Here is a 14,922-nt window from a genome sequence, read left to right on the forward strand (position 1 = left end):
TCCCATTTATTCTTAAAGTCTGGCACGCTGTCTGCCTCGATCACCTGCACTGGAAGCTTGTTCTAATGATCAACCACTCTCTCTGTGAAGAAATACTTTCTGGTGTCGCCATGAAATTTTCCGCCCCTGAGTTTGAGCGGGTGCCCTCTTGTGGCCGAGAGTCCCTTGAGAAAGAAAATATCATCTTCCACTTCGACACATCCCGTGAGGTACTTAAATGTTTCGAAGGTGCAATGGGAGAGAGAGGAAGAAAACCAGGAGCGAGCAGAACCCTGGAATCCCAGCGAGGACAGCATATCAAGGAGTAAGTAGTGATCAACAGTATCAAAAGTGGCAGATAGATCAAGAATTATGAGGATAGAGTAGAGGCCTTTGGGTCTGGCCAGGAACAGGTCATTGGAAACTTTAGTAAGGGCAATGTCCGTGGAATACAGCGGGCGAAAGCCTGACTGAAGTGGATCAAGAATAACTTGGGAAGAGAGGAAGTCCAGGCAACGGTGGTGAACTTGGATAAGAAGGGGAGTAACTTGGATAAGAAGGGGAGGAGGGAAATGGGGTTATAGTTGGAGGGGCACATGGGGGTCTAGTGAGGGATTTGAGGAGGAGTGTGACAACAGCATGTTTGACGGCATCAGGGACTTGCAGGACAGAGCAATAGGTTGAAGATGTGACAGATAAGGGGGATGACAGTGGGAGAGATAGCACTGAGTAGGTGAGTGGGAATTAGATCGGAGGAACAGGTAGTGGATTTGGAAGAAATGAAGATGCGCAGTTTCCTCCTCGGTGATTTCAGAGGAAGAGGAGAGGGTGGCAGGTGTTGACGGGAGGTTAGCAGAAGGGGGAGACAGCCTAGTTGAGAGCTCAATGTGAATCTTCTGGATCTTATTGTAGAAGAATTCTGCCTTTGTCTGGGGAGTAACTGAAGGTGGAATAGGAGATGAGGGTGCTTTGAGTAGGGAGTTTAGTGTGGTAAGCAGATAGCAAACGTGGTTAAGTGGATATAGTATTCTTGTTTTGCAAATGAGAGGGCAAGAATTAGAAGTGTATAAAGTCAGTGAATGATCCTCAATCTAAATCACCTTCTCAGCCCCGGATTCCAATTGTTCTAGGATCTGTTTCTGAATACAATTCAAACTCCTCTTGCTGACCTACAAATGCACTCACTCAGCTGCCCCTCATTATCTCCCCCTACTGTGTGTCACCCCCATGAGTTCCACTCAGCTGATAAGTTCCTCCTGTCTGTGCCCTACTCTTCCTCTGCCAACTCCAGACTCTGTCCCTTCTACCTTGCTGCGCCGTATGCTTGGAACAAGCTGCCCAGGCTCCGTCTCTGGCAGTGTTCAAGACCAAAAGCCCACTGATTCTGCCTTCAACTCCTCTCACCTTGGGTTCTACATCTTTAACCCTATATGTCATGTCTGTATGTCCAAGTTAGATTGTAAGCTCTTAGGAGCAGGGAGTATCTATTAAATGTAAATGTATAGCACTGTATATGCCTTTCAGAGCTATATAAGTGATAAATAGTAGTAGTATCATCTTACAGTTTAATGCATCCATGTATAATCTTATAGTCACTTATTCATCCATATTCAGTAGCATAAGAAGTCTGTGCAATAATAAAGGTACTCGGGCCTTTGGGGGAATGCATGCAAGCTCCTGTAGCTAAAAGCAGTTACTGTAGGTGCTAGGAGAAAAGGGAGCAATCTATTCTCAGGTCCACTGTTCTGGTTCAACAGCAGAGAGAAGAGAATCTCTAAAATCTCTAAAATTAATTACTGTAATGCCCTATATAAAGGTATCTCAGAAAAATAAACTAGATGACTCCAAATTATACAAAATACTGCGGTTAAAATCATTACAAACTCGAGGAAATATGATCATGTTATGCCTCTCCTAAAAAATGGCAAATATCTTTCTCTATTTATATGAGGAACTAAATAATTCACCATTTATTTACTATATCCTCATTATATATTATCAAGGAGTTTCTTTAACATCAACGATCTTCCAAAGTCTTCTGATATATTATGATTTACTTGAAAATTATATTGTTAATCCTTTCAAATAAGAGGATTCCTCTACGATTTCATATTGCGGGGAACCGGGATTGCCAACCAAGTACGAATCTGGATATCTTAGCGACAGCGTGGGCTGGGGACTTGCATTGCCAGTTGACTGCTCAACAGTTACAACGGGTCATGAAGAACATTCAGAAGGTGTCACCCAATATTACTCACTGGGAAATGCAATTGAAAATTGTTCTTAGACTTTACATTCCACCGGAACGTGCAGCCCGGATGGGAATTGCTGCGTCACATTCTTGCCCGAAATGCAATCAGGCTCACGCATCATTGAGTCACATGTTTTGGGCCTGCCCCGCAATCCAACAGTTTTGGAGACATCTGGGCCTGACCTTATATGTGCAGTTCCAAGCTTTCAATGTTGTTTTATAGGGTGGGTAAGGGAGGGAGGGTTGGGAGTACATTATATATTGTTAATACAGGAGGTGTATTATACAATCAGAACTAATTGGGAAAATGGTGTTTATTCATATAGTATTACATAACTTTTTATGTCATGATTGGATGAGAGATTTTATAATATTTTCAGATAATGGAGGTTAAAATCTTTACCCTTAATGTCAATGGCCTCAATCATCCAGTGAAATGAAAAAAAATGCAAACTTTTTTGAAAAAACAACAAGCGGATATTTATTATATCCAGGAGACACATCTGTCAGCTATAGAATCTAAGAAACTCGAAGGTGGGTGGGTTAAACATTGTTTTTTTGCCCCTGCAGTAGGTAAGAAGGCAGGTGTAGCCATCTTAATAAATAATATTTGTTCAGCTTCTTTTCAAATGATAGATTTTGATTCCTTAGGAAGATGGGTTAAGGTAGAAATGAGTACGGGGAATAATACCTTGACACTATTTAATGTCTATGCCCCTAATTCGAACCAAAATGAATATTTTAATAATTTACAACGATTATTACTCCCACTGGCTACTTCTAATTTACTTGCAGCTGGAGATTTTAATGCTGTTATGGATCCGATTATGGATAAAAAGCCAAGCAAAAATATAAAATCATTAGGATTAGAAAATTTGGTACAATCTTGTGATTTAAAAGATATATGGCGATTACTTCATTTTAATGATCAGGAATTTTCTTTTTGCTCGCAAGTTCATAAGTCTTTTTCGAGAATTGATTATATTTTGGTTTCAAATTCGTTGGTGCAGCAAGTTACACAAGCTTCCATTGATCCAATTATATTATCTGATCATGGAGGGGTGTGGATTAAATTTGAGTTTGGAGATAAAGATAGCAGTAGATCAATATGGAGATTTGATAATGCATTGCTTGCGGATTCAGCTTTTCTTGAAGATTTTAAATTAAAGATCTTAGAATTTTTCCAAATAAATACTTCGGAAGATATTATGTTTAAATGATTTTTATTATTCCAGCAGTAAGAAGCAAATACAAACAGTAGTACCATTCAGGAAATAACATTTTCAACAATATAATCAGTTCCCCTCCCATCCCCCCTCCCCTCCCCAAGAATCCATGGCCAGTCCAACAGCTGAGAGTGGGAATAAAATCTTAAAGATTCAAAAGTCTACTGCGAGCATGAGATGTGAGGTCCTGCCAAAGTGCTCCCACACCTGACAAAATTTGCGACCCGGGCCAAGAGTCAAGTCTCCCACCATGCGTCTCTCCAGTGTTGCGTATACTTCGGAAGATATTAATACAGAAATATTGTGGGACGCTTTTAAAGCTACTATTACAGGTAATATTATTTCATGTTCTGCCTATAAAAGAAAGCAATTGACTAAACAGTTTTTTGATTTGGAAAAAGAAATTAAATTGATGGAATCCAAATTAGTAGATAATTGGCAACAAGATATTTTGCAGGCTCTGTTAAAGGCCAAAGGTAAATATAATGAAATTTCTTCAAGATTAGCAAGGAAAGATTTATTTTTACAGCAAACTTTGTATTATGGTAGTTCAAATAAGGCGGGAAGATTACTTGCAAATTATCTTAAAGCAAAGAAGAGGAAAATAAAAATAATAGCGATAAAAGATGATAATGGAATTATACATTCTCAGAACAGGAATATCATAAATCAATTTCTTCAGTTTTTTAAAGATTTGTATTCTTCTGAGTCTTATGCTGATAAAGTTCAAAATGGTTTGGAGTTTTTAAATCTTATTGAGGGTCCAAAACTTCCTGATCATATAAAAAAAATTTGGAAGAGCCTATATCATTAAAAGAATTAGAAACTGTGTTGAAGTCTCTTAGAGTTGGATCCGCTCCAGGTGGGGATGGTTTTACAGTGGAATTTTATAAAGCATTTCAAAATTTTTTATTACCCCAATTATTAAATTTATATCATTTTCAACTAAATAAGGGTTGTATTAAAGGTACTATAGCAGAATCTTTGATTATTGTTTTGCCAAAGCCAAATAAAGATCCTACTTTGGTATCAAATTAATTAATGTAGATGGAAAATTATTAGCTAAAATACTGGCAGTAAGACTGGCTAAAGCTCTCCCTTTCAAAATTGATGTACACCAAACGGGGTTCCTTATGAACAGACATTCTTCTAGTAATACAAGATTGGCTTTTCACACACTAAATTTGACTAAAAACATGAATGAGCCGGCTTTTGCTCTATCTTTAGATGCGGAAAAGGCATTTGATAGAATAGAATGGACATTCATGTACCAGGCATTGGATTGGTTTGGTATAGGTTCAGTTTTATTCAAATGATTCAAACTTTGTATAGCTCCCCTATGGCAAGATTATATATTAATAACAATTTATCTGATCGTTTACATTTGCATAGGGGAGTTAGACAAGGCTGTCCTTTGTCTCCTTTGCTTTTTGACGTTGTCTTAGAACCCTTATTGATAGCTATTCAACAGGCAAAGGGGATACAGGGTATTCCTCGTAAAGAGTGGGAATATAAACTCTCTGCATATGCAGATGATATATTATTGTATTTGAGAAATCCTGGCACATCCAATCCTTGCCTGCTAGAATTGATAGGAAATTTTGGAAAATTCTCAGGGTATAAAATAAATTGGAGCAAATCAGAAATTCTTCCACTCAATGTACACTGTACAAAAAGTATGTTTGATACATTCTCATTCGTATGGAAAGCTGAGTGTTTAAAATATTTAGGAATTTGGATTAAAACCACCTTAGATGATACGGTTAAGGAGAATGAAAAGCTGTTACTAAAAAAGGTAACAGAATTATGTGAACAGTGGAATCCGTAACATTTGTCTTGGTGGGGGAGAGTTCAAACGGTTAAAATGAAGATATTGCAATGGGAATGATACCAGTGATTTTTCAGGGATCTTTTTATAAAAAATTGAATTTGTTACTTACTAAATTTGTTTGGCTAGGTAAAACTCCAAGAATTGCTCTAGTATCTTTACAAAAGCCAATTAAGGAGGGTGCGGTAAATTTTTCAAATTTCTATAGGTATCATCAGACCTATATTTTACGTCAAGGTATGTTTTGGGTCCTCCTGGAGCTCATTGATTACACTCCAGATTGGCTATATTTGGAATGGTGACTCATGTTTCCTTTACATCTTTGTCATGTTCTTAGTATCAAGATGCCCAGATTATATAAGGAAAATAGAATTTTGATGGACACTTGGAAACTTTACGATTTGTTAGTAACTTAACTGCTAACTGTTAGTAACTTAACTGCTATTCCTATCAGCAAATCAATCCATATGGCTTAACCCCAAGATTCAAATTGGCGGTTTTAAGATCATTTGGAAGCATTGGATAATTGCAGGAATACGGACTTTAAATGATGTTATTTTAAATGGTAAACTGCTTGATTTTACACAATTGCAACATAAATTTGGGCTCAATAAATCACAATATTTTTGATGGTTGCAACTGAAGCAGGCCATTCAGGCAGGGTTCCCTGAATGGAAAAGTCTTAATACTCAATATAGTTTGGAATTCTCATGCTTTCAGGTAGATTTTCGGGGTCATCAGGCTGCGCAGTGGTATAAAACTATTAATGATTTGGTTAAAAAAAAAACTAAAAACGGTCTTAGGGATATTTGGAGCATTGAGATTAAGCATCAGATTTCAGCTTCTCAATGGCCACAAATTTGGTCTTGGAGGATGAGATGTACAATGTCTGCATCTATGAGACAAACATGGTTTTTTCTTTTGCATAGAGCATTTTGGACCCCAGTTAAATTACAGAAGTTGAATAGTTCAAAGTCTAATAGATGCTGGCATTATAATCTTGAAATAGGGACTTTAGATCATCTTTTGTTTTATTGTCCCTATATCTTAGCCTTTTGGAATTCCATCTGGGATCAAGTAAATTGTTTACTGGAAAATCATGTAGCACTATCTTATGATACGGTATTAGTTGGAACAGCTATGAGAAAAAAGAGTCAGATATCATTTAATAATAAACTTTTATTAATCATGACTGGAGTCGCTATTCAACATATCACCAACAACTGGAAGGATTGTAGTAGACTTAATTTCAACTTTTGGTGGAACTCATTATGTCACATGTTTAAAATGGAAACATCATTAGCTGTACAAAATGGAAATTATAAGACTTTTATTAAAATATGGGAGCCATTGACATCTTTTTGTGATGTTTAAACACCAATTTTTCTATTGAATTATACACCATAAATAATAGAGAGGGGGATGGGTTCTTTATTATATTGCTCATTTTAATAATAATGGGGAAGTGGGGTGGGATATGGGTTTATGTATACAATTTATGTTTTTCTTGATAGATTTACAAGTGATGTTTTCAATATTATTTATGGTCATATTTGTACACTTGTTAAAAGTTTGAAAATGAATAAAGATTTACAAAAAAAAAAAAAGCCACATTGCTGGTCTCGTATCTTACAGTATGGGTAAGAAGCCATGTTACTATTCTGTAAGCACAGCAGTCATAGGTCACTTCCTCTTTATATTTCTACATACAGTTTTAATTTATAATCCTGCACAGGTAAGCATTTCAGCTGCTGCATGAATTGAATGAATTAAGCTGTTCCTCTCTTGCATCCACAGATGAAGCTATTGAACCTGTACATCAAGCGTGCACAAACGGGCTCTGGAGCAGTAGACCAAACAGCAGATGTTTCTGGACACAGCTAGTGACGCCGAACACAATTAACCAGGTCTCCCAGAGAAAAGACAGATCCTTCCAAAATGAAAGGAACACTTTTAAAACATCTTTTGTTGGAACTTTTCCTTTTTATTTTATTTTTTGAGGTTTTTTGTTTGTATATTTTCTGTAAATTTAACAGATGGCTGTCATCAGCCTGCATGACTGTTGCAATAGAGTTACTCCATATCTGAAACGAACAGTATTAATATCAGTTGATCAAAATGAAATAAAAGGGAAAAAAAAAAAGAAAAAAATCAAATTCATCACATTTCCTGTCAGTAGTTCTCTGTTTCTTCCCATTACTGAATGCCAGTGTTATGTTTGAAAAAAAGGGACTAAGTATTTGAGAGTGCTTTAAAAAGTGAAAACATTTTTTGCCTTTTACTTGACTGCAGGTTTTTGTCTATTTTTAAGGTTTGGGGGTTTTAGCACCTTGATAGGAGCAAATTTTTTATTATTATTATTTAATAGTGGTACAAAAGAAATGAAGAGAGACCTGATAAGTATCATTTCCTTATGTATGAATGAGAAGTGATATGAAACAGGGCAGGACTAGTCTGAGCTGCTGCCAGACCTGTCACTGTTGCAGGTACATTATCTTATTTATACTTTGTTTGGGATACTCTAGTCTGAGAAGTTAATGCCCGCAGAGAGCTGGATTAGTCCAGTTCTAAGAATCTGATATTGTTCACCAATTAAACCTGTGTGCTCCCCATATAAGTTTTTGGTTCGCTCTGCATGAGCAGGAACTTATACAGCTAACACCACTTGCAAGTAGAAGACTGCCTTTTGGGGCACATTTTATTGGAGTATTGTTGCTTATGTGGCAAGCTACATTTCTAACACGAGCATTAACGGAGTTTGTTCATGGACATGAATCCAGCTTGTCATCTTTCCTTCTTCAAGCAGGATACTTCAGAGTGGAGTTCTCTGCACAAGCCTGTTCAGTATGTATTCTTTATTATTTAAAACAAAAAAGAAAATTACAGCTGTCCTAAGTGTAATTGCTGTGTTCCTGTAAGAGAATTCATAAGGCATTTGTACAACTATGAAGATAATCCCTTTTATGCACGTGCAAGGGGGAGGAAAGATGGAATTATTAATGCTTTGAATTTACTACTTTGCTGTGATTTTTTTTTTAATGAGTAGAAAAAGCTACACCAAATCTGGTGTGTGCTTTCTTGATTATCACCCAGATCCATATGAATCCTGAGGTACGGCCATGTGTTTTCGGGTTGTTTTGCATAAATATATTTATATATATATATATATATATATACACATATATATATTTTTAATTTTAGTTACTTGTGAATAATACAGTTTTTGTATTTATGAATGGACTTGAGGGAGTTAAAAAAAAAAATTAAGTTGAATGTATGTCCCGGAATACCTTGGCTTCTTCAGCCAGCTATATTAGCCACGTTTCAGAGCAGAACATCTACCTTCCCTAACATAATGAATTATGACTTTCTCTGACCAATGTGTTATAAATGTAATATTACATGAAGGAATCCGGCAGTGCTATCCTAGGCTGAAATTCTTTCTACCTCTTCAGGTAATCACATGCAGTAGTATATCTTGAAGAAATGTTAATTAGAAGCTTTCTTTTCTGGAACTCACCCCTTGTTTCTATGCTTTCTGTTTTTTTAACATGGTACAGCCAAATTTTGTTGAAATAAACAAGCTGCTAACACATGCTTGCTAGTTTTGTTGAAAGATGCTTATAGTTAAGATTGGCACTAGATACTATTTACAGTTGCACAGTGGGTCATTATCATATTTTCATCTCAAGTGAATCTTGGTAAGTAAGTGAAGTGTGGCTGTATGGAATGCATTTTGCCATTGTTGCGGAGGTAGTGTCTTTTAATGAGTTGTTTGTAGAAATGTATGTTAAAAAAATGTAATTTGTCATTGCCTTTTTTTTTTTATGTTCAGCATCTGCATCAGGAAAATAGTGTTCTTCTGTCCCCCTACCATCAGTGTAACAATTTAAACATTTTCCACTGTTTAATTATATTGTACATTTCTAGATCTGTGCTTTCAATTGTGCATATACCAGCAATAAAAATGTACATAAGTTACTTTAACATTTTTATATACTGACCTCTGTGAATCAAACTCTTGGTTCACGTGAAAGTTTAAAAGGAAATAAAAAGGTGCTCGGATTGAGGATTTGCCTAAATCTGGCAAGGTTGTTGGGTGGGTCAAATAACATGTTAACTCATTCTGCTTGAGAATCACTCGTGATTATGGAAGTCGCCTTTCCTTCTAGATTTATTTTTTCTTGAAACTTTTTAAACTTAAATTTATTATTTCAGGATTGGAATATAGTAAATGCTCCCAAAATAATTGTTATTAGATTTGAGGGTAGGTCTGGTTTGTTTCCAGTTTCTCTCTAGGACATGGCATAATTTCTAAATCTCTTTTCCTCTAGATGTTTGCTATAAGTCTTCAAAAGCAACCTCCCATGCTTGAGCCTTAGCCACAGTTAACTCTAGCTAATTTGCCAAGTTTTCTGTGGTTCTCAGCCACGAAGGAGAAACATATATGCATTTTAGCTGAATAAATCGGCATCTCCTTTATTTACAAGTTTAGGTATATTTAACATCTAATTGGTAATATTTTAATATGACATATAAAGTTTTTCAGTAGATAAATCTATATGATTATAAATCTTATCACACATTCCAGTGCAATAGGTGAGACAGTCTAGACCAGGGGTAGGGAACTCTGATCCTTGAGAGTCGTATTCCAGTCGGGTTTTCAGGATTTCCCCAATGAATATGCATTTAGAGAATGACACGGGGAGCGATCCCCGCAGGGAGCTGCGGCGTGGCTGCGGTTTGGCTGCGGGTTATGGAGACTCCAAAGCCAAATCGCCGCAGACACGGGGACAAAAGTTTTCACCGCCCGCAAAAACGGTGAAAAGATTTGTCCCCGCAGGCCAATGTACCCCCTTCTAGGAACCGCTATTTACCTGTGTTTCACCGTGCTCCTCATTTGTCAGATCAACCCTTCCTGCCAATAGAACCCGCCCCCCCCCCCCCCGACGATCGCCGGCAGGAAGGTGCTCAGCCCTTCATGCCAACAGAACCAGCCCTCCCCAACGATCGCGGCAGGAGGGTACCCATCCCCTCCTGCCTACCCCAACAGCCCCCCCCCGACGATCGCAGCAGGAGGATATCCAACCCCTCCTGCCAGCTCCCCAACAGCCCCCCTATGATCACTGGTAGGAGGGTGCCCAACCCCTCCTGCCGGCACCCCCAACGGCCCCCTATATCGCCAATAGGAGGGTGCCCAACCCCTCCTGCCGGACCCTCCCCCAACAAACCACGCCATCCCGAAACACCACCCTTAGTCTTACTTTCCAAGTTGGACCGGACAGCTCCTCGCTCGTCTGGCCAGCAGGCCTGCCTCCGTCCAAATGAGGCGGGCCCGCCCCTCCCCTGCCTAACCCACAGGATCCTAGGGCCTGATTGGCCCAAGCACCTAAGGCCCCTCCTATAGCGGGAGTGGCTTTAGGTGCCTAGACCAATCAGGCCCTAGGATCCTGTGGGTTGGGTAGGGGCGGGCCCGCCTCATTTGGGCGGAGGCAAGCCTGCTGGCCATACGTGTGAGGAGCCGTCCGGTCCAACTTGGAAAGTAAGACTAAGGGGGTTCCGGGGTGGGAGGGTTCGTTGGGGGGGGGTCCAGCAGGAGGGGTTGGGTACCCTCCTGCCAGCGATCTTAGGGGAGGCCATTGGGAGGACCGGCAGGAGGGGTTGGGTACCCTTCTGCTGCGATTGTCGGGAGGGCCGTTGGGGGGGGTCTACAGGAGGGGTTGGGTGCCCTCCTGCCGTGATCGCTGGGGGGAGGGGAGACTTGCAGCCGTAGCCGCGGTCACTATGCTAATCACGGCAGGGAGATCTTTGCCGCGATTAGGTACAACGGCCGCGTCTACTTACCATGTAGGCTAACATTGTAAGCATTTAAAGTACATGTCGTGTTTGTTTTTGCATTGCTAGCCCCAGGGGTGGTGGAAGATTAGTGATTGAAAAATTGTATGAAAAATAACTATTTTAAATTTAGTGATCAAAATGTGTCAGTTTTGAGAATTTATATTAATTAATTTTTTCTCTGCGTGTTTTGTTTTTGTATAGTTATTAACTAATATTTAACTAAGTTTTAAAGAATGTTTCCTTTATACGTAAATAAAGAAAAGTATATAAAATCGTACCCGTTTGAGGCTTTTATGTATGCAGCGGTGACGGTGACGGGGCGGTGAATGGGGTTGCAGTGGCGGTGACAGGGCGGTGAAGGGAATGGCGGTGACGGGGCGGTGCAGAGGATGGTGGGACGGGGCGGTGACAGGGACCAATTTTTTCACCGTGTCATTCTCTATATGCATTGAAAGCAGTCTATGCAAATAGATCTCATGCATATTCATCGGAGAAATCCTGAAAACCCAACTGGAATACGCCTCTCGAGGACCGGAGTTCCTTACAGCTGGGTTATTTCTCCATACCCACATGCTGCAGAAGGAATCCACTACGGATTTTTCACTCTGCCTCTGGTGTACTTTCATGTGCAGTTTAGTGCCCTCTACAGTTTTTTCCTTCTACACGCATGAATGCAGTTTTGAGTGTTCTGCTCTCTGCATTTTATTATTTTAAATTTGATGTAATTAGATTAGAAAAGTAGGTTTTAAGTGTTTCTGGATGTTCCCCCTCCTGAGAAAATCCTAAAATCTCCATTTTTCAAGTTTGGGAAATGTGTAAAAAGTCACAATTTTGGCGCAAAGTTGTGCCAGCAGCCATCTTGGATTTTTAGCAATCTTTTTTTTCTTCCGCTCCTTGCTTCTTCAAAACTTTAAATTTTGCCTGGAAAGCTACTGGGATGGTGTCCTTGGACTCTCCTCATGTGAATTCTTGTTAGGATTGCGCAAATTTATTGCTTTTAGAGCATCTCTGCACTGCGGTATACAGATGGGAGGCTGTAACGTCTGGCTAAGCTTCTCCTCTGCTGAAGTATGTGACCAAATGCTCAGCTAGCCCAGAGGGGCAGCCGGCATTGCTTTCGGGGCATGGCTGATTTTTTTGTCAGACTGGCTGTGAACTTCCACCAAACCCACCCCACCCCACCCCTGGCAGCCTAAGAAACGCATCTTTAAGTCATCTAAGGATGACTTTATGCCTTAGGAGCCAGACACCTTTTCTGAATTTATAAAAAAAAAAAAAAATCAAGTGTTCTTCTCTTGAGCAGTTTCCATCTGCCTCTGCGTCATCTCTTAGTGGCATGGTGTCTTTGGGCGTGTCCTCACCTCTGTCTGATCCTGACCCGAGGGACCCAGAGGCTGATATGTCTCTTAACTGATCCCTGGTTTGCTGGTATAGCACTTCCCAGGATGGTAGCTCAGGGATTGTGTGCTGGATCTCTACCAGACCTTACTACCGAGTTTTTGCAGGAATTGAACTGCGATCCTCAGCTGGCTCTTTCCACTTCTACCTCCCGGCTTTGTGGTGTTCGCTGACATCTGGATATGGGCGTTCTGGTCTCGGAGCAGTTTGACTCTCCGGTGGATGCTCTGCAAATTTCTGGAGCTTTGTCACGCTTGTTTACTCTGGCACAGAAGTGTCAGCAGCTTTTGGGTCAGCAGGAAGCTTTGGTGGTGGGCATCCCTCTCCCCAATGGAGGTGGTTTGGTGTTGAAGGATATGCAAGGCCGCCATGTGTCTGTGGTCCTCAGGAAACCTTTTGATGCAGCTACTTTAGGTATCATAGCTGCTTCGGTGACGTCTCTATGGCATGCACCTGTCTCTCGGCAGTGCACACTGGAGAGTGCAGTGGTGGTTTCCCCTCCTCAACTTTTGATGCCTGGACCAAATTATATGGCAGATGCCTTTTATGACTTCTTGAGAGCTTTGGCAAAAGTGTGAGTGTACTCGCTCTCAGCCCACCAATTGCTCTGGCTCAGATAGTGGACTGGTGATTAGGCGATATTAGACTTTAAAGGCGATATTAGACTGCCTTTTAAGGGGCAAAGGCCTGGATGATCTCATGGAGTCTATGATGTACTGTCACCCTAAGTCCATGCCTGATAGTGGACCCAAACCCTCTTAGGGTTCTGGTCATTATAATTTTCATGGCTCACGGCACTCCAGATGTACGCATCTGCCACGTCACTGAGATTTTCACAGAGCTCCCAAACAATGGTATGAGGGTTACAGGCATTCTCAGCCTTCCACCTCCTGTTCTGCCAGAAAGCCACACCCTCTGCAGATAGGGGGTCAGTTCTCAGCGTTTCTTCCTGCCTGGATGCACCTCACATCAGGCCAGTGGGTCGTACACAATTTTCTGTTAGGATACATGCTGGAATTTGCCAGGCCTGTCAGAATGGTTCATGGATTTGCATTTGGGGCACCCGGATTAAGCACTCGGAGTTCAGATAACTATTCAGTGCTGGCTAGATATTCAGCCTAAAGAGCCGGTGCCACTTAACCTCTCAGACTCAGATCTACAGGTTCACCCTGCTTAGCAGACTAGCTGATCAGATCTCTCACACTGGCTGAGGGATGCCTCATGGTGAAACAGGTGCTCCAGGTGCTGGAGAACCTGAGCTGGATTGTTGACTTCAGGAAGAGATATCTGATGCCCACGCAGTCGCTGAATTACCTAGGAGTCCTCTTTGCTGAGGGCTGTGTCTATTTGCCAGTAACTTGCAGACAAGCTGTGTGCCCAGATTTGATCTCTTCCGGAGTGGTCGGCTCTGTCGGGGTGGAATTGTCTTCAAGTTCTAGGATACATGGTTGCTTCGCTGGATGTAGTTCCTTGAGTGAGGGTGCTCATTCGTCCTCTTCAGCATGCCTTGCAGACTTGTCTTCCGTGGACTCTGGAGGCTTGAGTAAGCATGGACTGGTGGCTTTGCCCACTCTTGTTCTGTAGGGGCATACCCTTCTACATTTCATCCTAGATCATGGTGATGACGGATGCCATCCTTCGGGGCTGGGGAGACATTTCAATCGTTGCCCTGTTCAGGGGTGTTGGCCACCCCCATAGAGAAAGTAACCAATCAACCAGTTGGAGCTCAGGGCCATTCGTATGGCTCTGATAAGATTGTGGAAGACACTGGAGGGCCAAGCAGTCAGAGTCTTCTCCGACAATACGACGGCAGTAGCCTATGTTAATCACCAGGGAGGGACCAAGAGCTCTCCTTTGGCTCTGGAGGTCCACCTTCTTTTGCTTTGGGCGGCACGTCATTTCCTGGCGCTGACAGCAGTATGTGTATCAGGTGTGGACAATGTTCAAGCAGACTTCCTCAGCAGACAGACTCTGGATCCGCTAGAAACAAGAAAGCGGATTGCTTCTTCAGTTGAAGATCCGAGCCCATAAGTGAGAGGGCTCAACGCTCTGGTATAGCCATGGCCTCAGGAAATCTCCTGTATGTCTTTCCTCCTTGGCCAGTGGTCGGCTGAGTTATTCGGAGGATCTCGGCTCTTCAGGCAGCATCATTGTGGTTGCTCCAGATTGGCCTCGCAGACCATGGTACACAGATTTGCTGTGTCTGCGCATGAGTCGCAGCCTTCAGCTGCTTGCCTATCCGGACCTTCTCACACAGGGGCCAGTTTCCATGAAGGATCCGGGTAACTTTGCTCTTCTGGCATGGCTCTTGAGCACACAAAACATGAGAATTTCTGCCTTGGGTGTTTATACTCTTCTCGAGTCTAAGAAGTCATCCTCGGTATTGGCTAAAGTATGGAAGG

At 41.2% G+C, this 14,922-nt stretch overlaps 1 protein-coding gene and 1 long non-coding RNA gene across 18 annotated transcripts in view; one reads left to right on the forward strand and one right to left on the reverse strand.

Moving 5' to 3' along the window:
• The window catches only part of CLASP2 (cytoplasmic linker associated protein 2), a 650,335-nt gene extending 641,070 nt beyond the window's left edge, over positions 1 to 9,265 (forward strand). For all 16 annotated transcript variants that reach the window (XM_033930348.1, XM_033930349.1, XM_033930352.1 and 13 more), the window contains one exon: positions 7,082 to 9,265. In XM_033930348.1, the coding sequence (XP_033786239.1) occupies positions 7,082 to 7,168 (87 nt within the window). In that variant the 3' untranslated portion in view covers positions 7,169 to 9,265. The remainder of the gene's footprint in view (positions 1 to 7,081) is intronic.
• The window catches only part of LOC117353882, an 81,451-nt gene that overhangs the window by 3,115 nt on the left and 63,414 nt on the right, over positions 1 to 14,922 (reverse strand). The gene's annotated exons all lie outside the window — the stretch shown is intronic.

The sequence above is a fragment of the Geotrypetes seraphini genome, chromosome 2 (genome assembly GCF_902459505.1).
Source record: "Geotrypetes seraphini chromosome 2, aGeoSer1.1, whole genome shotgun sequence".
In the NCBI taxonomy this organism is placed as follows: domain Eukaryota; kingdom Metazoa; phylum Chordata; class Amphibia; order Gymnophiona; family Dermophiidae; genus Geotrypetes; species Geotrypetes seraphini.